Source organism: Poecilia reticulata, linkage group LG2 (assembly GCF_000633615.1).
Source record: "Poecilia reticulata strain Guanapo linkage group LG2, Guppy_female_1.0+MT, whole genome shotgun sequence".
In the NCBI taxonomy this organism is placed as follows: domain Eukaryota; kingdom Metazoa; phylum Chordata; class Actinopteri; order Cyprinodontiformes; family Poeciliidae; genus Poecilia; species Poecilia reticulata.
Window position 1 is genome coordinate 39973644 of NC_024332.1, and position 26296 is coordinate 39999939.

Sequence of the window (26296 nt, forward strand, 5' to 3'; positions counted from 1 at the left end):
TAAAAGTCCATCACCATTTATTTCTCATGGGTGCAAAAATTAAATCTGAACCAGTCATTTAAAGTCCTCATGATTTCACTTAAAACTTGATAGTATTTAAGTACAAARCCAACTTTGCCAGTGAGATGTCAAAGCACTTTTGGATTGCACTGTTAGTTTGCAATAAGCTCCTCATACACACCGTGATCGAGATACGAAGGTGTGAAGAGCACAGATGAAGAAGGGGGTGAATAAAAAAAAACAAAAAAACGATACATGTGGCTTTTTGTTTTTCATGGCAGTATTTTATGTATCTGGAGCTGAAAACACTCAAATGATCTCTATGAGATGTTTTGTGTGTGTAACCTGCTGGAGAACTGTGCAAAGATTTTAAACCGCCCCCAATTTCTGTAAATTATTAAAAACTATGGTAATAAAGTCAACAAAGTCAAAAGAAAAAGACCTGGAGAACTTGGAAGCAACGTATAAAGAGATTAGAGGTGATTTAAATGCTGAGCACAGGACAACGCAAACATGCTCTGAGAACGGAAACAAAACGTGATCATTCACATGCTGTCTAATGAGSAACCTTCGCGTGTGAGTGTGTGTGCTCACCCTCTTTTTTGTTGTTTTGTTGTTGTTGKTTTTTTTTTGCATGTGTGAACATTTGTGGACTCCCATGCACTTTCTCATAAACAACACAAACAATGCAGGCACTGAAACAGAGAGCTGATAGTAACAGATATTTGTTCTTTTCTCAGCTTGTATTTAAAAACAGCCAAGTGTGACTTCTGGTCTTTTTCGGTGAAACGTCATGTGARACTCCATGTTGTGTTTTTCCTGCCACGGCTCGTWCCCAACAGGCTCGTGTTCACCTTAGCGAGGCGCCGACTCAGACATTGTTGCTGCTGTAACAATCAACTTATTAGCATAATTAAAGCATATATTTCGTTTGCAAGTCCTTCCTTTGAAGCAGTCATAATTCTGTTTCGTTTTTTTTACTATTTTTTTCTTTTTTTTATTATTTCTGCAGTGTGAAGTTTATTGCGGGGGTTGCCGTGTCATATAGAGGTGGAGGGGAGTAGTAAGAGTCAAAGAGTCTGCTGCTGTTTCACACGTGGAGGAGTCGGCCAGATAAGCAGAGGCAAGGTAGAGCAGTTTGGTTGTTTGTCGCACGGCTGCTGGGGGAAGCCGATGCATYTATCATCTGGCGTAGTGCTTGATGTAATCTTGAACCTTACTTCGAAAATCCTCCTGAGTGGAAAAGAGGGGAGGGGGGACAAGAGGGAAAGATAAGATGAGCGTTATGGAAGATTAAACACTATTGAGATGCTTCTATTTGCCGTATGTGCAACTCTAAAATGCAACGAAAAAACTACTGATGACCTTTAAAATCCTTCACATTGACTTCAAGGCAACCTATTTTGACTTTATGCGAAGCACAAACAGAAGTAGCACATAACTGAAATGTGAAAGGAATGCAAGACCAGGTCATTTTTATACATCCATCCATCCATTTTCTGACACCCTTGTCCCTCAGTGGGGTCGGGAGGTGCTGGTGCCTATCTCCAGCTAACGTTCCGGGCGAGAGGCGGGGTCACCCTGGACAGGTCGCCAGTCTGTCGCAGGGCAACACAGAAACACACAGGACAAACAACCATACACACTCACACTCACACCTAGGGGCAATTTGGAGAAGCCAATTAACCTGACAGTCATGTTTTTGGACTGTGGGAGGAAACCGGAGTACCCGGAGAAAACCCACGCATGCACAGGGAGAACTCCATGCAGAAAGACTGGGGCCGGGAATCGAACCCAGAACCTTCTTGCTGCAAGGCAACAGCTCTACCAACTGCGTCACTGTGCAGCCCCATTTTTATACAAACACAAGTAAAKAAATTGCTACTTTGTCTTCTACTTCTCAATCATTTACTGCTTTTTATTAGTTTTATCCATTAATGTCTGTGGTTCTAATGTGAAAGCATGTTATAAGATTTGTTTTTGATAAAATGGTCAGTGGGTATGAACACTTAAAACACATTGTTTATGGCAGCACACAGTAAGCTACTGGATATCCATAAGCAAAGCAAAAGCAACCACATGTACTATTCCCAGGATAACCAGGGGTGATGTGACTGATAATGAAGTCACAAATTAGTCATATGTATATAAATATATCCTTCTTCAGTGTCACCATACATTTAGTGAGTCATATTTCTTCAGTGGRAAGACGTTGAGACTKTGCAAAAAAGCATCTTTTCAAAGAAAAAAGCCATAAAAAACAGCTCACTTAGGGTACGTGACATTTTTCTGCAGCAGTAAATTAAATATGCATTAGTTCTGTGGACATTTTTGCTCACTTTCTCCACATTTCMCAAAATCTAAAACTAAATATGTCTTTCCTGAATCTGAATGTATGACTTATGTGACCTTTGTTTGTTCTTTGGCTGGGCTACAGACTGCCTAAAGCATAAAATAACATATTTATGATCCTACTGCCATCCAGGGATTCAACAGAACTGAACTAAGTAATCCCCAGGGAAGGTGAAAGGGTGAGTCTTGTTTTCCTTCATGGGGTCAGTCTCAGACTCTGATGACCACGGCCTGAATAACATGAAGTAGGACTCCTATGTCAAGATGAAGAAAAAGCCAACCACTTTGACGAGTTAATTACSGTTATCAATTAACCGTTATTAATTGATAATAACGGTTTGTTTTGTAATTAAATTGAGAGACGCAAACCACAGTCCGTCTGCTGATGAAGTTTGGACATCAGGCAGTTTAATATAAAAACACAGTTTGCTGCTTTTCACACTACTGATCAATGACTGTGCACACACACCTGCAGCACTAACCACATCATTAAGTCTGGATGATGCGGCTGTAGTGGACCTCATCACCAACAAACAACGATGAAACTGACTACAGGTGAGCCAACTGCTCCAACGGTGTAAGGACAACAATCTCTCCCTCACTATTAGGAAGACCAAAGGGATTATTGTCAACTTCTTCACAGCATCCCATTGATGGAGACAATGAGCAAAACCACATCATTGGCCAAGAAAGATCAAACACACCTAGAGTGAAGCCTGTCATTTACTATATCCAAAGTACCGAAATCGTCTGTCATTGACATAGAGCGGTGATGAAAGTTGTGACACCTGGCTCTGGTCAAACTATTTCAGCATTGGTCTTCTGACCAATGTTGTGAGGCGAAATGGTGTGAGACTGAGCAGATATGAACAGATATGGTCGATATGAACAACCAATATTTATTTGCATCTGTTTTTTTCCACAAACTGTCAAAACTGTAGTGAAATATACATAACACTTAAATATTGGTTAACGGCCATAACAGCAATATTAATATCGGATATCAATATCGGCCTGAATTTCCATCTTGGTGCATCCCCACTACTTCAGTTTTTCTGGTTTTTATTAAACACTGTCATTGAACGGATAAAACTGTGACAAAGCAGAATTCATGCTTGCAGAAGACTTTTCCTTGGTCACATTCCTGCCAATCATGTTTACCATCTCTTTCTAACTCGCTCTCTTTTAACTTGACCATACCTTTGTGATATGTATTTCATCTTTTCAACCATGCATACAATCCAAGCATTGTGTCAGTCGGTTTCTATAGTTCTTTTGACCCATACCTCCCGGGTAAATCTGCTCTAAAGGGAGCTCTTTGCATGATCGCTTTGCCTTGTTCTGTTTTGACATTTTGCTGCCTATCTCTCCTCACACAACAGCTTGCTGTATTTTCTAGAGACTTTATTGGCTTTGGTTGCTTGTGTCTACATCCCTTCAGCCAAATATTTGGTGAAACCTCACAGAGAATGCCTTGCAGTCCGTGCGCACGTCATCCTGGATTTGGATCAAAGACCAGAGACTGTTAATTTGAACTACAACAGCTCTCTTGTTAAAGTGCAGCCTTTTATGCAGAACATACAAAAACRGACAAAGCCAAACTAAACTGTTCATTCAGCTGAAGGCAACAGATAAGAAAGAAACTACTCTAAATGGGATCACTGGGCAAGCACGATCAAAGCACAGACATGTTTTAGGGAAGTTAATTAACTTCAACAACAGCCAGGACATTGTGTTAACCTTAAATATGACCGATGCAATTTCATWTTTGATAGTATTTTTGGTCACTTTCTMTACATCTAATTGAAAAATGARTGAATCTGGGGTTTGAATGTTGTGTCTATGATTAACCGTTTTAAACAAATTAATCATTTAAATTCATTGTAGAAGCAGAAAAATCAGCATAAACTCAAAAGTGTTTCCCAAAGGTCTGATTTTAGAATTAAATAAAAATATCCTTTATTTTACCACAGTGGCTAAATTAGGTACGGCAACAGCAAAGTGACAGGTATGTATGTTCACATGAAGACAAAAAAAAAAAAAAATCRGCCACCGATCATAATCGGCYGATTTCCGTGAAAAAGTGTATGATCGGTGATYGCCGATCACGGCCTCTTGTTGCCGATCACACAAACCGATCACCTGCATCTCATTTCTCAGCCTGCCTGTGCAGCTGGTCTCTTTACTTCACACTGAGCAAACACGCAGCAACAAATCCTAAATGATGTGTAACTATATCGCACTGAGTGAATGGGGAAGTTTGCGTGTTGCGGCGGAAAATTGAAGCAGGTCAAAATGCATCAACACAACGAATTTAATATGGGATAAAAACAATACTTGACGGAGTTTGGCTACATCGAGGCTCACTGCAGTAAAAAAGACATATGGAGGATCAGATAGCAGGTAAAGCAGCGCACAGCTACAAACACTCACCCGGATTAGCATGACGGTCAGAAAGCTAAACAAATAACCCGCAAAATTATTTTTAAGTCTTCGAGGTGCGATGTAAGACGCTGGTTCTGTTCCCGCTGTCGAACCGCTGCTACTCGCTACAGGTAGTAATATTTCACAGACGGAGCGCCGCTTCTGCTCCACCTGGTAGTGACTCTCACACCAAACCTCTGTTTAAAGCTGCAGCATCTAACCTAAAAAATTAATTTTACATACGTATTAAAACTTTCGCTGTCCTAACATGAGACAGATAATCTCTAAAGAAATAATCGATCTCCTCCCTGCTCTGCATAATTACTCCGCTCAGTCAGAAACAGCCAATCAGAACTAGCAGTAATCAGCTAGCCGCCATGCTATCAGGAAGTTTTCATTCAGTAACTCTGGATTGTTTATTGTAATGGAACTTGTATTTGCCTTTGAATGTTATGTTTTATACTTGAATTTTTTTGACAATGTTGAGAGGTTTTATTTTGGCTCTTTGCATTATTTAGCCTCTTCAGAGCCTTCATATGTTATCAGTCTGTTAAAGATAGTATTACTGATAGCAGTACAATTTGCACAATGCCTGTTTTGTGTTTTTCTTGGAAAAAGTTATTAAAAACAAGTTTTTGTCTAAATTAAGGGGAATTTATGGTTCCTTTTTCCACATAATGTAACCGGTAGTGCTTATGATTAAAAAAATAATAATTATGTGATCGGTATCAGTGATCGGCCTTCATGGGTGATCGGAATCGGAAGGAAAAAACATGATCGGCACATCTCTAATATATATATATATATATTTATAATAAATTGAGAATTACATACTATACACCAAGGGTAGAATTACAACTTAAGATACTGTGCACTTATCAAAAGTAGCTTACTTTGATCCAAAGAAATGTGCAACTGGGTAGAATTTTTGTTTTAAATGTACATAATGTGCATGTGTATGTGTGCATTCAAGACAGTAGACTATTTACAATAAGTGAAAATAAAACCATGCTCTCCAGTCCAGCAAATCTTCATGCTTGGCGTGGGAGACATCTACTGTCTCCCACTATCTGTACTGGGTTGACTGGGCATCTACTTCCAGTGCGAGCCTTCCCAGTGAGCTAATCTAACCGCTTCCTCCCATCTGTAGAAAAGCTGCTAACAGATCATCACCATAGAATTTGGCAGATGGCAAATTGCCTTCTTTCTCAAAACGCTTCTTTCCTGAACCCTTCTACATTTTGTCAATATGGGATGAGATGTTTCACATAACCACAGTGCAACACAATTTTCTTCATTTACATGTCTAAATATGCCTTTCTGCATTATTAGTAACTCATCTTTATTTTATATGAGAGAGATTTACCTTGGGGCACAAAAAGATCCACTTAAAATGCAGAAAGTTTCCCAAAAGACTCGCATTTCTTCAGAGGGATTTAGTGCCTGACCTTCTAACGTAGAAACACTGGAATAAAACTATATATGATTGAGATATTCCACCCCCTGATGGTTTCAAGGTTGGACTAGCAGCACAAAGTCTTTTTGATAGAGTTTTTTGTAGTTTACATCACAGTCAATTTCAAGTTTAAACAACTATTTTCATGGTATAATGGAAAAGTTTTAACTAACTTTAAAAGAGATTAAATGTGGTTAATCATGTAGTACTTAAGTTTCACTTAAGTCGCTGTTGTGGTAAAAAAAAAAAAGAAACAGAAAGAGCTTCGACAATAAGAAGAAAGCAGTAATTTTTCTTTTAGACTGTTTTTGCAGCAGATCACATCTTTAACCACTAGCAAGAACGAGGATTTCCTCTGCACAGCATCCAAAACCAGAGGGAATCATTTTCGAAACATGCAACGACTCAACAAAAGACAATTAGGAACAAAAGTCTATAAAAAAAAAACCCAAATCAGAACAAACCTAATAAAACTACTTCAACATGATGCCACACTGAGAAGTTCCCGCATCACAATGTTGATTCATGGCGATAATAGGATTAGCGGCAGCTAACTGCCTGGAAAAGTTTTCAATACCTGAATGTAAAAGCAATTTATTATTTTTGTAAAGACGTCACACTCATATTTTGGTGCTATGCAGCATCAGCCTACCAGTCTCTTCTAACCCTCCCTTCTTGTCATCTTTTATGCTCGTTATTTCCATTTACTCATCCACCACCCCAGGGGTCTTGGCCATTAAATCACTGCTATTTCTCTGTGCTAATGTTGCTCTCCAACAGGATTGTTCACATTCAAGTGTGCAGCACTGACATCAATGCATCAGTTCCAGTAGTGAGTTAGTTACGCAGGCAGCGCTGGGCTTCAGAACGGTCACTGGGGTACGAGTGAGGAAGCRAGAGAACGTGAGCCTAAACATGTCGACAAGGGGGAAGAGCAACATATGGCGTTAAAAATGATGTGTGGAAACATGGATGTAAACGCTGGACGCCTGCCAGTGACAAAAGATGTCGGCTATTTATGAATCTATCCACAGAGGAGACACATTTCTGCAGAGTATGCTCTTCTACTGAACATTTTTTTGATACTTCAAAACTGCGAGAGGAATGTGATTATTATACTTAATATCTATGTGGCACAGTAAGGTTTTAAAATAAATGGTAGTGGTGAACTGACTCAGAAGAAGCCTGCTGTAAGCAACTGAATCTTTTTGTTCTCAGAGTTTGAAAAGAAAAATAAAATCATCAAATAAAACCCCTGAAGTACCATAAAGTGCATRAATTGATATAACTAAGACTGACAACAATAAAATCCAGGAAGTCAGCTGCAAGTCTGCAAGATGTTTTAAGATATTATTTCMTTACAGTGAATGAAAAAAAGAAATCTTGTTTGTTTTTCTTGCTTGTTTTTTTTACTTTGGCTGAAATGGAGTAGAAAAACACAAGCAGGCATCACTTTATGCMTGCTTCAAAACAGAAAAATACTACATTACACTATGTTTCTCAATTCAAAATATTGTAATATCACACCAGTCATTATGCTGTCAATAATTAATTCTACTCCTGCACAAAACCAAGTAAAAACGTAATATAATTTGATATTAAAACACAAATACAGTTAGATTTCTTTTGCACACTGAGTATTCTACATTTGGATTTATGAATGCTCACCTTTAAAAATATTATGCAAAAAAACAAATGATGTACATGTCTCCTGCATWAAGTAAATCCACATGAACTGATTATCAGTTTCTTAAAGGAGTGGGCCACTACTGCCAGGAATAGACAAAAAACTAGCTGAATTAAGGAAAAAGCAATCAGTGCAAGACAAGAAAATAGGTAGGGTCACTAGGTGTCACTAGAAAATAAGTATCAGCTTTTGTTTGTAATATACAAATATTTGCTTTGTAGTTGGGCTGCACAGTGGCGCAGTTGGTAGAGTTGTTGCCTTGCAGCAAGAAGGTTCTGGGTTCGATTCCCGGCCCCGGTCTTTCTGCATGGAGTTTGCATGTTCTCCCTGTGCAATGCGTGGGTTTTCTCCGGGTACTCCAGTTTCCTCCCACAGTCCAAAAACATGTCTGTCAGGTTACTTGGTCTGTCTAAATTGTYCCTAGGTGTGAGTGTGTGTGTGCATGGTTGCGTGTCCTGTGTGTCTCTGTGTTGCCCTGCAATATACTGGCGACCTGTCCAGAGTGACCCCCGCCTCTCGCCCGGAACGTTAGCTGGAGATAGGCACCAGCACCTCCCGACCCCACTAAGGGACAAGGGTGTCAAGAAAATGGATGGATGGATGCTTTATAGTTGGTTAAAGTAACTTTCAAAATGTAATGATGCAGTTCAAACTTGTGTTGCTGGACAAGCCCTATTTGACTCTAACAACTAACGATGCAGAGGGTACGTGTACTGGCTAATTAGCTGCTAATGACAATCTAGTGACATAAACTGATTCACAGGAGAAGTTGGCTTTGAATATTATCTGTAGAAATACAAAAGTCATGAAAAAGTCAAATCTGGAATGAGGACTGCAGATTGTCCTTTAGTTCAGGTCTCAGTGAGCTACTTTAACACCCAGTTTAAATAAATYTTTAATATAAAAAATAGTTCTACAAAAATGCTATATTAATGATACAGATTCCCTGAAAATCAACTTTCAAAAGTGTTTGTAAAGTTTTTGTAAAATGTGAAAGTAAGGCTTCAGTTGATTTGAAAAAAAAAATGCAAGTGTCGTTTCATTCCTGGCTTTCTCAGCTTCAAAAAGGACATCACGTCCCAACTTCAACAATCCCTTAAATGACTTCCTGTACTTCTGGAAATCTGCKTACACCTCATGTACATCAGAGATGTTGGCTCTTTGTGAACTCAGCTGTAAACCTTTATTTATGACAGACGTCAAGAAACAATCACATTAAGCAACTTTCTTCTTCTCAGTTATGAGGGGAAACTGTTTGCAAGGTGAGCCGACAGCAACGAAAATGTGAAAATGTCAAACATCATGATTGACTTTGWCACAATTAGGGCTTCTTACATGTGTTTTTTTAGTTCAGGTAACAAAGTAGCACACTAAGAAACATTGTCCTAAACTGACATGTAGATGCCCAGAAACTAAAGCGTCAAAGYAAAGTGGGAGAAAACAAAGAGATGATCTAATTAACATCACAYAAATTCAATTAGAACAACRATCAGTGAAATAACCCATTTAATGWCATCACATAAGCAACACATTCCCCTTTGCTTTGTTTCAAAGTTTTCTTTCAGCAGAAAAGTGGCTGAGATGGCAAATTACTAACTTTGGTTGGGCTGAATGYACTAAGTAAATAAAACCTTMTTTTCTCTGGACCTTTTCACTAACAGCAGGTTGTTATGCYCATCCAGAGTTATGTACAGGTTTTCAAAATGCATGAGCCAGATCACAGWCATCTGGAGGTAAATTAAACCTCATGGATGCAAACACTCGCTTTCCAAATGAGAATAAAGCTCAACYAGAGCCCACAAGATGCTACATTTAACATGAAGCAGACACAAAAATCAAGAGTGATTTAAAGGCAGAATGTAAGTTGCAAAATGGTGGATTTGAGMTTTTKTCACATTTGGATTCACACAAGAATATTTTTATACAAAAAAACAATTTTTTCATTACACTTTTTACTGAAAAGCAGYGATTCAAAAATTGTGATTYAGCAATGACTGYTGCAACAAAAACAAAAGAAGGTTTCAATGAGAAAACAAATGCTACAATGAAAAGACATGTCTCAGTTGAACTCCTTTGTTCAAAACTAGCAGTGGTTTATCTATAATCTATTCTATCTTAATTGACTCCCATTGGTTTATTCCATTAACTATCACAAAGTAAGAGGTGARGAATTGCAGTTCCAGTCCAAAAACAGTAGTAGTACTTTCATAACAACATCAAATCAAAGGTAAAAAAAAAAAAAAAATGAAATAAAGTAGTAAAACAACCGTTRCACCAACGTTTGTAGGGATGGGGGAATTAATTAAAACCTCTGTCCAGGGCTTTTGAAAACTAACAACTAACTTGTTATAGGAAGAATTTTAGTTAATTTCACATTATTCCGTCATATTTGGGGTAGAATTAGGAAACTCTGGGCTTCAAAATTAGAAAGAAGTTGAATGAAACAATGCTGCAAATGTGGTTCAATTGACTGCAGACGTCTAAGCTTTTACCAGCTGTTTGCAGTTCAGTTCATAAAAAGTGTCAGCTGTTTTATTAATGATTGTTCTTAATTATGAATCCTTGTTGAAGTGGTGCACCCTACTCCAGCACTATTAATCGGGTGACCACAACTACTAACTGTAGTCTAAGGCAGCCTTTACAAATTTGGCAGGGAATAATAATGAGTCTGCTTGCATTTTTAAAAAGAAAAATACATAAATATTTGTAGATAAACAGTTTGCAAGCACAGCAAAGTCTAAGGGAACCTCAGAATAAAACCGAGTAAGGTTTTAATAATTAATGGAGGAGAGCAGTTTGGTGACATTTTTTTTTTATAGAACCAGTTAGGAACTGGTTCTGCACTAGCTCTGATCTGACACTGAAATCATGTCTATTAATCAGACTGATTTATGCATAATGAAACCAAATATTTATCCTTTCAACGCAATCACATCAGAGAAATGTATTAGACCTCAGGATAAAAGTTGCCCAGTGATAAATAAGATCTGATMATGTGTAAATGCAAGGGCTAAAAACACCAAAGAGGTTTATCTGCCACTACTGCATCTGCCACAATATATGAAATATAAAGAGAGACATTAGGTGACCAATTCAAATGACTGTATTTGACAGCGATATCAAACAGTGGCTATTATAATGTACATTTGTGACTTTTTTAGGTTTTCTTTTAAACTTAAATACAGTATTGAGTGAAACCACAATAACAAATTCATGTTTGTTTGTTTTTTAACTGAACAGGTAACTTGGTATAAGAAACAGCCGTTTTTGTACCAGCTGAATAAATGCATCCTAATAAAATGCTGCGGTTTTCTCAAGTAAAGGTGAAAACAGCAGAATGTGTTCAAGGGCTTTTCACACATCTTCAAMAGGGGTGCCAATTATTGTGGAGGGCGCTGTGTCTGCAGAAAACAAAAGCAATAATAAGATCTGTTGTTATGCTGCAGTTTGGTTTAGACCTCTCAAACGCACATTACCCCATGCACCATTCACTGCAGGAGAGAAAAAAGTGAGAGAGCACACAAATCTAACTAAAGACTCAATTATCTGTGAAATATGTTATAACCAAGTCTGGTTTACCTGCAGACACATATTTGAGCATCTGACTTGCCCCCACAGTGCAGGAACAGTMTTTTCAGTGGTTTGTCAAAGACAGATCATCTGTAATGTACTTTCATAGTATAGAATAATCCACTGAAACTTGACCAGATGTTGTTGAGTTGCAAAGAGTTAAAGACTGCATACCCAATAAGTGAGCTCTGTTTCTGTTTACACACTGAGACAAAGAGGATCAATGTGGWCTACCTTTGGTACCCTAATGAGGGTCTACACAGGCCCACAGAGTTTTGAGCTGGCAGGAGGAAAGCTGATGAGGGGAGCAGAGCTCCAATCAGGATGGAGTAAATGGATTGTGTGTCAGCGTGCTTGATGTGACTAAATCTTGATGAAAAGCTAAACCACACGAGATAACTGATGAGGGTAGAGACCAGGACAGGTGGTCTCAGCAAACGATCGGTATAATTAGTGGAAATGTGCAGATTTTATCAGGAAAGGAGGAAGTGAACTGTGGTGCTGAGGCAGTTACAGATTCTCCGAGGTGTTATACTTGAACAGAAGGTGAACAGATGCTCCATATCACATCAGGGTTTAGGGCAAAAAACTTTTTCAATCCTTGTGTTGCAAGTACCAATGCGTACTTTTCATTACGGTGAGGACAGTATGAGACTTCTTCACCTGTTTCACTGTAGTTCAGTTTTTACGGCCATTTTTGTATAAATATTGCAGCTAGATATTGATAAGCTCTGCCTRTACCATTGTTYGCTTCCACTTGATTTATGTTGTTAAAATAGGACTAGCAAGATCAGCTAAGCAACAAAGTTATACACTTGYATAATGTTGTTTAATGGCTAGATTTTAAGCTAAAATCTGGCCAATCAGAACAATCAGAAGAGTTATTACAAACACCTGGCAAATACGCCCTTTAAACACAGATAGCAAACACAATTTTCCTCYSAGAGCAAACAGATGGGAGGAGAATGGGWRGCAAATGGGTCTGCAAATAAATGGAAATGCCCACAATCAGAGCTATACGCTCTCAATCCGTAAATGTGCTGTTGAGACTGCTTAACACCTTCCTCTGGGTCTTTGGCAGTAATGTGATGCCATAGTATTTGCCTTACTTAAATGTTGTGCTTTCTAGTCTTTATGTATTACAGAGTGGATACCACAAATACCATTTATAGCTATAAATGTGCAATTAGTGGTTTTGTGACACACAGATATTACTAAGATTATCTAATAAAATATAATCAAATGAACGGTTTGAATTTTTCAAAATGTTCCATTTAAGATGATGCTACTGCAAGAAAACACTCATTTACAGAAACCAATTGATRTGTTGAAGCTGGAGGGCAAATCAACTGCAGGCTGAAAATATACAGAGACTTCAATAAAAAAATGGAGTGGTGTTTTTATTACAACTTATAAATTAATGTCGTTTTAGTTTGCTGTTGACAGCATATATAATATACTTATAGTGGGCAATTTTCAGGCAGTGTAGGTGTTGTCAAAAGAGGAAGAAAAATCMATGTTTATTAAAATCAGAGAYACCCAAAGAAAATACTTCCACAGCAAAAATAAAAAATAAAAATAAATAAATAAATACCWTAGTCGTAGATTCTGGGTGCCAGGAAACCAGATGGCAATCTGTCTGTCAAAATGCCCTATTTATATAAATACTGGGCAAAGATAATTGGTAAAAAGGACTTCAAATGTCAGTGTGTGTTTGCTTTTTAAAGTGCTCTTACAAATCATCAAACAGAAATGTTTGAAAGGATAAACGTAGTCTTCTCTGTCTGGCCTTGATTTAGTTTTAAAATAGATTAAAAATGTCCAGGATATCTAGAAATAGGATTTTAGATATTTATTATAGTACTCAAACTAGTTGTCAGAAATTGAAGTCGGTAACAAACTGCACACTAGATTCAGCCTCTGAGAATGCTACCTTTCAGCCACTTTAACCGGTAATGTATTCAGAGAGCAGCCAGAGGAGTAGCACCACTTTAAAAGCTCCAACACACAAAAGCAAATCCATCTACATATAAAAGAATTCACATACACACACACACACACACACACACACAACTCCCACACCTCTATCCGCTCACTCCTGAAGTTGATTATAGCACACTGTGACTCAACGGGAGGGGGGTCATGGTTGAACAACTTCATGTTTTCAGCTGTTGCGACTTCATAGAAGAACAACAGGACGGTGAAGCAGCTCTAAATATGCTCAAAATAGATTTACGTAACGCATTAAAAGAGGTTTGTTTTTAAYGCTTCCATCRATCATCTTCAGATGAGCTCAGGTGTCGTACCGCCGGTAGTTCCTGCTACCAGAACAGACTTCGGATATTTACACAAGACATCAGTGYCTTAACATTTCTTAGTCCAACATTGCATCTTTTCTGCTGCGTCACAGCACATCAGACTCTGGTGGAAACAGAGAACGGAAATAGAAATGTAAGGTGCTGAGACACCATCCAGCAGGAGGCAGAGCACTGCAAAGCGTATGGTGTCTGCTTCGCTGCAGACCATCTCTGAAGTCATATGTAAGCCCCTAATGAACCTCCTGCGGTCCACCGACCAGCACCATTAGTATTASTGATAGCATGCAGAGAACTGGGATTTTAGAACTGAACTGTGAGCAAGAACCATATGTTTACTAGTTCTTGTGCTGCATAAAATGGACAAATCCAGCATRACAGCATCCAACACTGACAACATACTTGTCTGAGAGTAACCTAATGTTTTGTCAATGTAAAAATAACAACATTTTAACTTGAAGGGTCCAATAGGTTTGAAAAAATGATGGATATTTTGACCCCATTTGATCTGGTTGTTTCATATCTGACAAAGTCTAAATCTACAAAATTGTGAAGACGYAAAAATAACCTCATTATTCCTCTGATCAGTAGTAAAGGAATTAGCCGCTATGGTTAATAATAAAGCAAGTACAGTAAAAAAACATAATACTCAATTCATGTGTTAAAAAATCGTGTTAATAAAAAAGATTTTGTTGACCAAGGCAGTCAAAAACTAGTCAGAAACTATAGCATACTATTACAGTTCATCATCAAAGACAAAATTATGCAAATTTCAATAAAGAAATATGGCTTTAGCATCAGCGGCAGTATAATGAAATGAAATAAAGTTTAGAATTGTTGATTACTTTTGCCCTTCATTTCTTGACTACATTACTTAATCTTCATTAAGGTTTATGACTATTTATCTGCGTACAAGTCTCTTCACTTAGACCTTCAGCTGCTGCCTGACTCAGTAGAACCCAGAGTCCGACTGCAGAAAACAGGAGCTCAGATCTTAACACTGACAGCGTAAAGATMCCACCTGCTGTTTTTCTAAAACTTTAAAGCCACTTGAACTGTGAATTTATGGTACAATATTATTTTTACAATTGCCACATGACAAATCCTGGCTCCCTCAGTAACAAACAAACTGGGATTTATTTTTGATTGTGTAAGAATAACGATCTCATAAATTTAAGATAGTAAGTAGGTATTTTTGGATGATATGACATTACCCCATAAAACCTTCATAACCTTTGAACCTTTTCTCATRAAAACTGAAAATATCAATACTTTTGCAAGATAGACTACTGCTAATTTGTGCATCGATTAYTCATCCTTATCCTGTTTGAATCAGATTGCTTTTTAATGCACTGTAAAATTTAGAGCAGAGGGAAAGAAAGGATTTAATTAATCCTGGAGAATGGTTTCAAGATGGTTTCACTGCACAAAGCTTCAACACCATTATGCTGAATTAAGCTGATCAATTCCCACAGCAGTAAAGAGYGCAAGATCCAGGGACCTGCTTTAATATGATTATTTGATTTGCAAACTGAACCTCCTGTCGTCTACTGTAGAGTTACCAAATTTAGCAGCAGTGCGTGGCCAAGTGTCTCCCTGTGAACACAGCCTTGGAGTGTCCACAGTCACTGTGTTCCCAGAAAGGCAGCTTCAGCCCACTACACCAAACTAAAGCATTTCTATTATCACATTACACCTCCTACAACAGCAACTAAATCCCATGGTGTTTCAGAAAAAGCTGCAGCAGGAAGTGTCGCAGCTGCACGGTGATGATCTGGTTTAAACAGATTTTTATGCAGGTTGTTCACACAAGCAGATGTAAAATTTATTAAAAAGACTGCAGGCGATTCTCAGAAATTATGCAAAAGTGAATTAAATGCATTTAAAAGTCCACAATCCTTGCTTGCAGCATCTCCTAATGTGATGATGAAAAGAGACCTAAATTCGTCCTGACTGTACCTCACCTTGTCTCTCAGATGATGTTCTGCTGCATCGATGTTCAGTGGGTCGTCAAAGTTCAGCAGGTCCTGCAGAAGAAWAGGAAAGGTAAATTAAGAGAAGGCCTGATTAAAAATAACCACAATAATAATAATAAAAAGTACCACAGCAGAGATGTTGAGTCAAACATTGAAAAACATTCATCACTTCTAAACTATTTGTGCCTAGGGGCTCTGTCATTTTATTAGCATACTTTCAGGACTCAGCTCTTCATTCTGTGGGTCAAATGTTGTTAATTAGGAAAAGCTGTCGTGGGAAATAAAATCCACTTCAACACCACCAACTGTGTGTAATGTCACCGCAGCGCCTGTCACTGCGACAAACAAAACGGTTTAATAACACAGTCGCCTTAGCGACGCCACACACAACAAGAGAGGCAGGCGTGCTATTAAGAGATAAAAAGAGAGGACGGCCTGGGAGGTTATTTCCTAATAAAGTGGTAAGATCACCATTATCACCATGAACACAGTGCTAACCTCAGGGTAAGAACAGATATTTTCAACAAATAATCAATAAAAAGTCTATTTAAATTTGTATATTCAATCATCAGTTGTGGTAAAGTATATGCTTGATTTATTATGTAGCATATTTGTCTTGTTTCAGGTAGTTTTTATGTCGCCTTTTGAATTTTTCCATTCTTTCATCAACAAGATATATTTTTAAAAGGTTAATCGTATCAGTATCATTTTCTTTTCACGAGAAACATAAAGTATAACTGCGTACCCCGAGGAGAGGTGGCAGTAGCGAGCTTCCTGAGCCGGGTGGCGTCTCCAAAACGTGACTTGCACTCTAATTTTCTCGGTTCRACCTCAAAGTTGCATCAAAGTGTTCTTCATAACGAGATTCATGATTTCCCCCAAGTCGGAATTTATGGTCTCAGTACATCTTTAAAGAGGGATTAACAGTGACCTTGTTTATTTGGATCTGGCTTTAGAATAACTCCATGTTAATACAATGAGAAACTTTGGCAGTGAAGATTTASTGGGGTCAAAAAATATTCYGTGACTGAATATTTGGAGTAATCCATTTTAACACTTCTTCAGTGGCCTGTTTGGGGGCCAYTCAGCAGAAACTRCAGCATTATGTTAGAGTTTGGCTCCTGATGGTTGAAATTAGAGTTAAATGTGTCAATTTTACCATCAAAAAAAGTTTTACTTACAGTAAACAAGGAGTTCAATCCCCAGACCACATCCTAGAAAAGACAAGAGAAGAAATGATTCGCATTAAAATGTGTGCTTACTCGTGTAATTTCAATGCTAGAATCGTAAAATTAAATTAACATTTCTGTACTTTCAGTTCTAATTTCTACCTCTAGTTTTACAACGAGGACAGCACAATAAAAAAAATTAAATAAAAAAACTTACTGAATATCATGAGAACAATATTGACTGTAATCAACTCACATTTTCCTCACTTTCCTCTTCTCTATCCTGATAATGGTAGTCATCACAATTCCTCTTGAGCTCAATAAACTCTATTTAAAGTGTGGGTAACATGGGCACTGTGAGTTAATCTCACAAAAGACAACGGTGCATGCAGGAATTCACAGACTAAATAAATAGTTGTGCRCTGCTGTGTGTTGTTTGGATTTAAGACCTGAGAGTCAGAACTGGAAATAAACAGTTTAATAATAATGGAAGCCATATTGGACTTTGGGGTCAAAATTGTTGATTATAAATCAGTTTAAAAATTGAGGATGCATTATTATATATTTTCTTACTAGGGACTCAGTTAATCTTAAATCCACGAGCAAATGGAGACACAACAAAGCCTGTTAAGCATAATCAGCTTTTGAAAACATGTTTACCTTGATTAGCTAAAGCCGGCTAAATAACACTGCATGCTGTAGGAGCAATTAAGACAAGCTGTGTATGTTGATAAGGATGATSTACAGATGTTAGTTGTGCCAAAGAAGAGTCCAGTTACACATTGTTTTTCAAAAGGCTAAGTTTCATTAATATGCAGCACAAGTAAAGCAGTAACCTTCACAGCCGTCTCTTCAACAGCTCGCTTAAAATAAAACATCATCTTGTCCATTTCTGTTATTAAATGACCCCCAGGTCCTGTGGGTTCTGGCTTGTTTTTCAAGTTAGCAGCAACTACAGGTGACAGGACTTATTTTCCATTTTCCTTTTAGCTTTTATTATCCTGACATTTCTATTCGCAGATACAGTTCAGACAGAYGCGATTAATTTCCCAGCATTGATCAAGAATGAAAATAAAGACAAATAGAAAACCAATATCCTCCAGTTTTGCTTCAATACAAAGTAGCTTATTTTTAATTGAYAATTACTTTTAATGTTTAGAAGCTCATTCATTCCAGATTGATTTACTCCATTTATATTCTAAGAATGATTCTAAGAGTCGTTCTGAACATCTGTTTTGTTCTGTCAATAATGGAAATTTCACGTTAAATGAGATGGATGTTTGTTTTTTTTTGTTTTTTTTTTAATCCTGTATGCATTCATGCATATTGAACAAACTTATTTCAATAACAAAATCAAAAAAATGTATATGCTACACAATGAATATTTTCACAACAAGATTTTCTAAATTACTCACAAAACTTTTTWAAAAAATCTGAAGTAAACATGAAGAAAATGATAATTACAGTAACAGTCAAAATGAAAGTGGGTGTCCAGTAKATGTGGCCATTCAAATGCTTTATCTAATACCGATTCCAATGCATCTTATGTGCACAAAGAAGCATAAGAAACCCTTCCCTCCAGCAGCTGTTACACATTATAATCATCATTGATCTCAACAAACTTAAGTTTTTATTTTTCTGTTATTTACACAGTTTTCTCACTTCTTATAGTCTCTTATTTTTATGCACATATATGTTTAATGTACATCTTGTCAATTTTTCTACTTTAAATTAACCTGAGATGCACCGTATTGCACCATGCAGTATACTGCTTTTTATTCTTTTGTTAGACATTGTTGATTACAAATAAAGGGAGTTCTTGATCTCTGCACATTTGCAGAAACGTCTGGTATGAATTTTGTTTCAACTCAAATATTTTGTCATTTTCATCTTGAAGTAATTTAAAAATTATACTTTTCTGACTCTTCTCAACTATTCTGGATAAACAAATCATTTTGCAATCCTCAAATATTTATAATTTTCTCTCAAAAACATTTACTTGCTTGTCGATGGATGTGTGCAGACACCAGTTAATTTTACTGGCTACACTGGTGCACACTGCTTTCCAGAGATTGGTTAGATAAAATTCTACATGGAAGTTGCTGATATTAAACTGAAACAAGCTCTCAATTTTTTTTAACTCAGTTTAGCTATTGTCATTAAAAATAACTAAAGTTACAAAGCAGCAGAAAACTATCTAGAACTGGCTCTAAACAGTTTATTTAAATCGTGCCTAAAATGTAACTTTCATCAACATCTSCTCCCCAGGACTCTTGTGCACAAAGCAATCAATCAGAATGAGAATAAAAAACATTACAGGGTCAAAAGAAAAGCTTCATAACAACCTATGATATCTCATTAAAGTTCCCTCTTCAATCTGAGCTCAAACTCTTGCTTAATAAAACAAGTTTTGTTTATAATAAAAACTGTTTAATGTTTTATAAATGTTACATTTGTATGTCACAAAATAAAATCACATAGTAAACCAGGATCGAGTTCTCCAAATCTATCAAATTTATCAAATGTTTTCTGTTTCTGAGTATATACATGTATTTTTCACACCAGTTTTGTCAGTTTTATAACTTAAAAAAATTTATAAGACAAGCAGAATGAGCTCAGATTAAAGAGGATTGGATATGCAATATGCATGTCTTAAGAAGGAAAAGAAGSTTGTGCTTCATGTGTGGGTTGCAGTGGAGAAGAGTGGTGACCAGAGAACAGGGACAAACCACCCACTCAACACACATTCTGCTTAGCAGCTTTTGCACCTTTGTTTTTTGTATTTTTCCCACATATTTTTGTGCACACTCTGACACTGGGTGACACACCTGAACTCAAGCTCAACCGCTCACACGCCTATGACCACATCCACACCTACCTTTGACTAAACACAGGAGCGTTTTTCCAGAATAACAACAGCTGACAGAAAAGGCAACACATGTGTGTTGCTGATGTCTAAATAACTTTATCAGTCTCTTGGTTGTGCATTCAAAGGTTTTGACTCAAATTTCTTTACAGTGTTACTGATGGCTGGGACCATTTGTCAGAATAATAGGCTGAACCAGCACAAGTATTCTCACATTATCGTCCATCCAGCCCTGTGCTGTACAGTGAGCATACAGTTTTTAGTTTTTGCTAAATGAATTACAGACAAAAATCTCAAATTTTCCATTTKCTGTACATTTTCAAGGAGTGTTTTTGATTTTAAAGAAAAAAAGGAGAAACCAAAATCACACTGCGCTCATTTTAGAGAGAAGCTCTTTTCTCCTGTCAGATCCTCCAAACAGGCCATGCTGGTTTAGTTTTTCTAACTGTACTGTCATCTAACTGAGGCTTAGAGTGTTTCTGGGATTTTTTTTCTGATTTCTTTGAAAGATCCTACGCACGTCAGTTAAAAGATGTGCGCAATTTCTGACAAAACCATTCTTCATGTTGAATTAATTTGTGTTACACAAGGAAAAACATAATATGGGTGTATATAGTGAATTCAAATAAGAGGTACAGAATACTTTTATGGAAACTCTAAACTGGGTAATTTTCACATATCTGACATTATAAACAGTCAGTTAATCAAAACTGTGAATACTCTCAGCTTTATTTCCYAAAGCCCTATTATGACGCTTAGGGAATGTGGTATTATTGGGTTTTGTTTGAAACTTCTGAAACATACTTTTAGTCCCAAAGTAAAGGATCACTCTGAAATATTTGGGTAAAATTTGCTTATTCACAGGTTTCTTCAAAATCAAAATAAATTGAGCTTTGGATGCTGAAATACGTCAGAACAATGCTAATTGACAAGTTACTGGAGGCATTTACAAAGCAGCCAATCCAGGAGCGCCGTTCATTTTYCTCGGCTGAATCCCCAAGAGTAGAGATAACAAAGATTGTGGATGTTAGCTTCTGTGATAGTGATAGTGATAGTGCTAAAATTGTTTCCACTGTGCATATCAATGCATATTAAGKTATGTTTGGTGGCTGAACTATTAAAATAGGCAGTTACAAGAGTTTTTAGAGGGGGTCTCAAGTTTCAGCTTTTCGTGGGTGGCTGTAGTCCCTAAACCCCATAACACTGGGGGTCCACTGTATCCAAGTCCCAAAGGGYTGAGAAATATACATCACAATTAGAGCTAGTAGGAAAAAAAGGAATGCCTGTTCAAATAAACAAGAAGTAAAARCAGTTGCAGTTCATTATAGCCCCCTTGTGAATTCTGGAGACCTTTCAATCCCAGAGGCTCTAATGGAAGACAAGACAAGGGGAAAACAGATGGCTGAACASACAGCAGTACCTGTAAATGTGAGGATATGTTATATATATTTAAACTGAGTAGTAAGAATTGTTTCATGTAGACTAAAGTGAAACAAATATACAATGTCACAGCTATGAAACTATTATSCTTAAATATAATACCAATCAATTTAGCAAATAAATAAATAAATTYGCTTGTATTTTTTTTAGAGAAAATCGTGTCTCTTTTAAAAGTATTGTTATTGTTTTATGCAATTATTTTATGCATTTGATATATTCAGCATTTTAAACTATAATCTTTCAAACAATAGAAAACTCCAGAGAAAGTTGTTTTGCCCAGAACTATAAGAAAAGTGAGGACAAAACTGTGGAAAACTCCCAAATCATAAACTCTAAAATTTTGACAGAAACAGTTACTTTAGGGGTCGTCATAGATAGTTTGTATTCAAGGAGAAAACCAGCGCAGACACTGAGGAGAATGCTGATCTAGTCTTGGGTCTCTTTGGAGAAAAGCATCCAGTTTTAGCATGGAGGGCAGAGCTCCTTCCTTGTATCATAGTTTAAAGTCGTAGTTTCGATCAGAAGTAATTTTTGTCAAATCCTAAGTGAAGATCRAAGAGAGTGTCCTTGCTTTAAACCTCTTTTACTATTCTTTAACGGCTTGAAAAGGACAGCTTGACTGAACAGTAAACTTGAAAACTCAGCGAACTCTTTTAAATGCAAGTGAAAAAGTTTCCATTTTTAAGTTTACCTTAAACAACCCAGTGATAAGGTCGGAACGGATCCATAGAAAGCATCATGCCTTTACTTTCTGCTAAATGTCAAATATAGCAGTTTGGCAAAGCAACAGTGGCTCATTATATAAGAGGTGACACTGTCAATAGCAATGTTTCTGGTATTTCAGACAATGCCGTAATTACAACAAATATTAAGTCAATCCAGCAAGGGACCTTGCTCTCAAAGCTAAATGGGCTCGTCTGTTTCATCCTCTGAACATAAAACAGCCTTGCAAAAGAAGGTGATCTGAAGGTCACTGTAACCCAAATTAAAAGGTGAGCTTTTAATTTGAAAGTTCACCTCAAAATTGGGACAAATGAAAATGTTTTCAAAGCAAAAAAATCTAAATCTTCTGAGCCTGTTGTGAACTTTAACAACACTTTACAGTTAATCTCAAAAGTCAACACAACCCTTTTAAAAAACCACCATTTTTTGACTTGGAATAAATTAGACAACAATAAATAATATAATATAATATAATATAATATAATATAATATAATATAATATAATATAATATAATATAATATAATATAATATAAATGAATATATTTTTACCTTGAAAGTGACGTTTGTCCTGTATAATTCAATTGACAAACACACTCAATGTGGAAGGAAAATAATGCTTGCTTTATTTCAGTTTTGGTTTATTTGTATTTAGCCTCCTCCATTCTGATGTACCAAGACAGCTACAACAGAACGGCTTAGATAAAAATAAATCRGTACATCAGAATGGCCCATACTCGTCTCTAATACAGATATTAATGGTACCAGTTTTCAGAAACTCTTCAAATTCTTTAAGATACGTAATTTATAACCACAATAAATGCATTTTACCTTTAACGTTCTAGTTGGTGCCCAACCTGTGCCGTCAATTGAATGTTCTCTCAATAAGCTGCAGAAAAAAAGAGACATGCAGGTCACTCTATTATCTGTTTTCTAACTGTATTAGGAATATCAATCAATTCCTGCTGGTGCTCAAACTAATTATGAAGGGACAAATTCCCTTAGAAAACTACAATTACAGCACCGGTAAAGTAATTTCCTTTTTTAATAGAAGAAAATGAGTTAGGACCTCTCTACAGAATACCAATTAMAACAGCCTAAACTATAAGGAAAAAAGTGACAGAATGGTACAAAGCCATAGAGGAATACCTCAAACAGATCTCTCCATTTTCTGTGATATTCGGATGCCATATTCTGGTCAGACATCTGACTTTAGGAGGCTGGAAAAAAATACAGAAAAAGCAAGAAATTAAAAGTTTATTAGGCCTTTGACTATATGGTTAATGGAGGACATAACRTGGTGTAACAGAACAGCAGTATTTCAGTGGAAGGTTTGTCACTGGTCACAATCACACAACAACAATTTCATATCAGTATTTGGCATRAACAACATCACCTAAAGGAGGTCTGGATRATCTAATACCACCTCTGGACTGTGGAATAGAGTCTCCAGGGATTCGTTTCCCCAGCAAAAAACAGTTGATTTTTATCTGGAAAGTTAAACACAGGCTCTTTGTTGTAGTCTTTGAGCCTTTCCTCAACAGATTCCTCAGGATCTTCCATTGAGAGAAAGTCCTAGTATAGGGGGGAGWTTTAGCCATGTGTGGGAGTGCAACTGGTCACTAAGTATATTTAAATCTGTGTCAAAATTTCATTAATTCATGAACGTTTTCCTGTGACCAAAATTTGGGTTTCAATGACATTAGCCTTTTGTCTCTATTGCCTGGTTAACTTCTGGATCACTTTAGGTTCATTTCTAAACGGAGAAAGAGAAAGATGCTGAACAAGTTTAAAATAAACTCTCAATAGTGGTAAGTACGGAGGAAAGTAAGAAGGAAGTAAAGAGCAAAGTGTGACCTCTGGAAAGGAAGTGAAAAGAGGTTTATATTGATCGTCTGCATTCACCACAGGCTCACTGCACCAATTTACTATTTTTATAAGTCCTGACCTGGCATTCTASGCCAGCAGTTCCATGGGTTTTGCTCTTCTCCCAATATTACTCAGACAAGAGATGTGAGTTCATCTGGGTTGTGTTTTCACTGAAATACAGTATTGTAAATATMGTGTTAGAATGTCAGCATGTTAATGGTTTTAGCTGGAATTTCTTTTCAAATTTCTWTTAAAATCAASTATGACMGGAATAATTATTTAATATATGATCATTACAATTTGGGATGTCATTTCTACGTTGTTGCACCAAACAWAGATGTACTTAGATAAGTATTAAAATGTAAGAGTGTATATAAATAATYCTCTTAGAGACTGGCAGAAACCTTTCCRCACAGGATATAATATTGGGATTTTTGATTTTGGAAGTTATSATGTGTTTACATGYCATTAGRCCACTTTTTGTTTACTTTTCTTCATTTTTAATGAACTTTCTTGTACTGTAGCAACTTTTTATGTTGTGTTGTGTTATTTTGACCTGCTGTCTTCTGGCYCATGGCACTCTGGTAAATTGGATTTTAAAACTCAAGAGTCTGTTTCTCTTAAATGAAGCATTAATAATAAATGAGAACATAAAGAAACCTCCAACCCTGAGAGCACTCGATTTAACTTTATGAGCAGATGAGCAGCTGCAGTGAACTCCAGTTTGTTTGTACAAAATAATGCGACATAAAACAAAAACTGAAGCTGCTTAGGCTTTAGTCTTAAGAAGTTATTACTTTAGTTGCCATTACTGACTCTGTGTGATCTAAAATGTTATTATCCTGTCTGCATCATGTAGAAATGCTCTATATGTTAGTACAAAACCAAAACCTCTTTTATTATAGTGTTGAAATAATAAGACAAAAACTGAGATTTTTTTATCCCATTCAATCAATGTACAATTCTTTCGGATATCAGTTTAATGCTCACCTTAGAGTAATGAAATTTTAGATACATATATTAGAAAAAAAAGCATTATTCTAGATTGTTGGTCCCTCCCTGAGATGATTTCTTCAGAAATAAAAGTTTTCATCTTGCACATCTCTTATGAAAGTTCAAGTAGTGAAATCTCTTACAGATCAAACAATCACTGACTTGCATATCAGATCCAGCAAGATCCTGCAGTAGATACAAAGACTAATTTTAGTGTCTTGCCGTCTTCTTTCAGGGTGGACTTCCTTGCATGGCTATTAGCAGYTGCTTTGAATTAGGATCTTTTCTTCAGCTTTAATTGTTTACAAAAATTAWATGAATTTCTCATAGTTGTTATAATTTAAGGTAAACGTCCACATTTCCAAATAAGTTTGAATAAAGCTTGACAGCCTTTCCAAATGTTTCACATGAAGATAAAAGGCCAACACCTAAACATCTGAAATAAAATATTCAAAACTACTCACCACCATGTTATAGGCTTCAGGGACATCTATTTCAAACTGAAACCTTCCACTTTGGTAGTAACCTTCATCTGAGGAGAGGAGAGAAAAAGAGCAATTATTAACAGACAGAAACAAATGTGTCTTTATTACAACAAAATCATTCCCTGTTGAAAAAGCATTCCATTATTACCCAGTAATTATGAAGGTTAGTTGTTCCTTCATCACCAAGAGATCAGACAAAGTGACCTAAAAACTGTTTTTTTTATCGCTTTAGAATTGGACTAACAAAAGTTATTGTGGTAATTACTGTTTTACAGCATCAAAACATTAAGAATAACTGAACATGTTTATTTCAGTAAATCTCTGYTTATTTTACTAGATGATCATTTATTAACCTTCACTGCCGGACTAACGGAGAACATTGGATCTAAAGAGGGCTATGCATTGATAGGAGCCACAAAATTGTTTCTAATTGCTAATTAATTATTTTGTTGCTTTTTGTGTTTGTTAATTTTGGCCATCAACACACACAAACACACAAAGTACTTCTCTTTCCTGAGTCTAAAAAAACTATTCTTCTTAATTAGCCAAATTAAATGTACCATTTTGTTTTTCTTTGGCAATTAATCTGATTAATCCCCAAACATGCATTATTCTGAAGTGGGTTGCGYCTCATTTTGTCTTTTCTCAATTTTCTTGAGTAGTTTTGGTGCTTTCGTACATAAACAAGAAGGTGGCAGCTGCCACAGGATGTTTTATACCAACCTTTACTTCATACCCACCACATTTAATACCAAACTGTTTTCTCTTTGCTATGWTCTAAACATAATATTTTAGAAAGAAATGTGAAATCAAAGTCAAAGTCTGGTTTATTGTTAATGCATCAAATGTACTAAACACACAAATAATAAAAATTTTATTTMTTGTCGTGGTTTTTTTCTTCCCACGAAGTATTAAATTCATGATTTTGAGGTTGTCATTCTCATAACATCTTCTATATAAAAATTTGTTTAGA

At 36.5% G+C, this 26296-nt stretch overlaps 1 protein-coding gene across 3 annotated transcripts in view; it reads right to left on the bottom strand.

Moving 5' to 3' along the window:
• Positions 1-26296, bottom strand: part of ube2f (ubiquitin-conjugating enzyme E2F (putative)) — a 42640-nt gene continuing 16344 nt past the window's right edge. Inside the window, exons 5-11 of one of the 3 annotated variants that reach the window (XR_532886.1) lie at positions 25303-25370; positions 23126-23196; positions 22808-22865; positions 17206-17276; positions 16962-16994; positions 15769-15831; positions 1-1233 (exon numbers count right to left, since the gene is read on the bottom strand). Coding sequence is in view for 2 of the 3 variants with exons in the window: in XM_008402372.2 (XP_008400594.1) it covers positions 1183-1233; positions 15769-15831; positions 16962-16994; positions 22808-22865; positions 23126-23196; positions 25303-25370 (344 nt within the window). In the remaining variant the exon portion in view is untranslated. The remainder of the gene's footprint in view (positions 1234-15768; positions 15832-16961; positions 16995-17205; positions 17277-22807; positions 22866-23125; positions 23197-25302; positions 25371-26296) is intronic. The other 2 variants (XM_008402372.2, XM_008402380.1) reach the window with 2 other exon arrangements.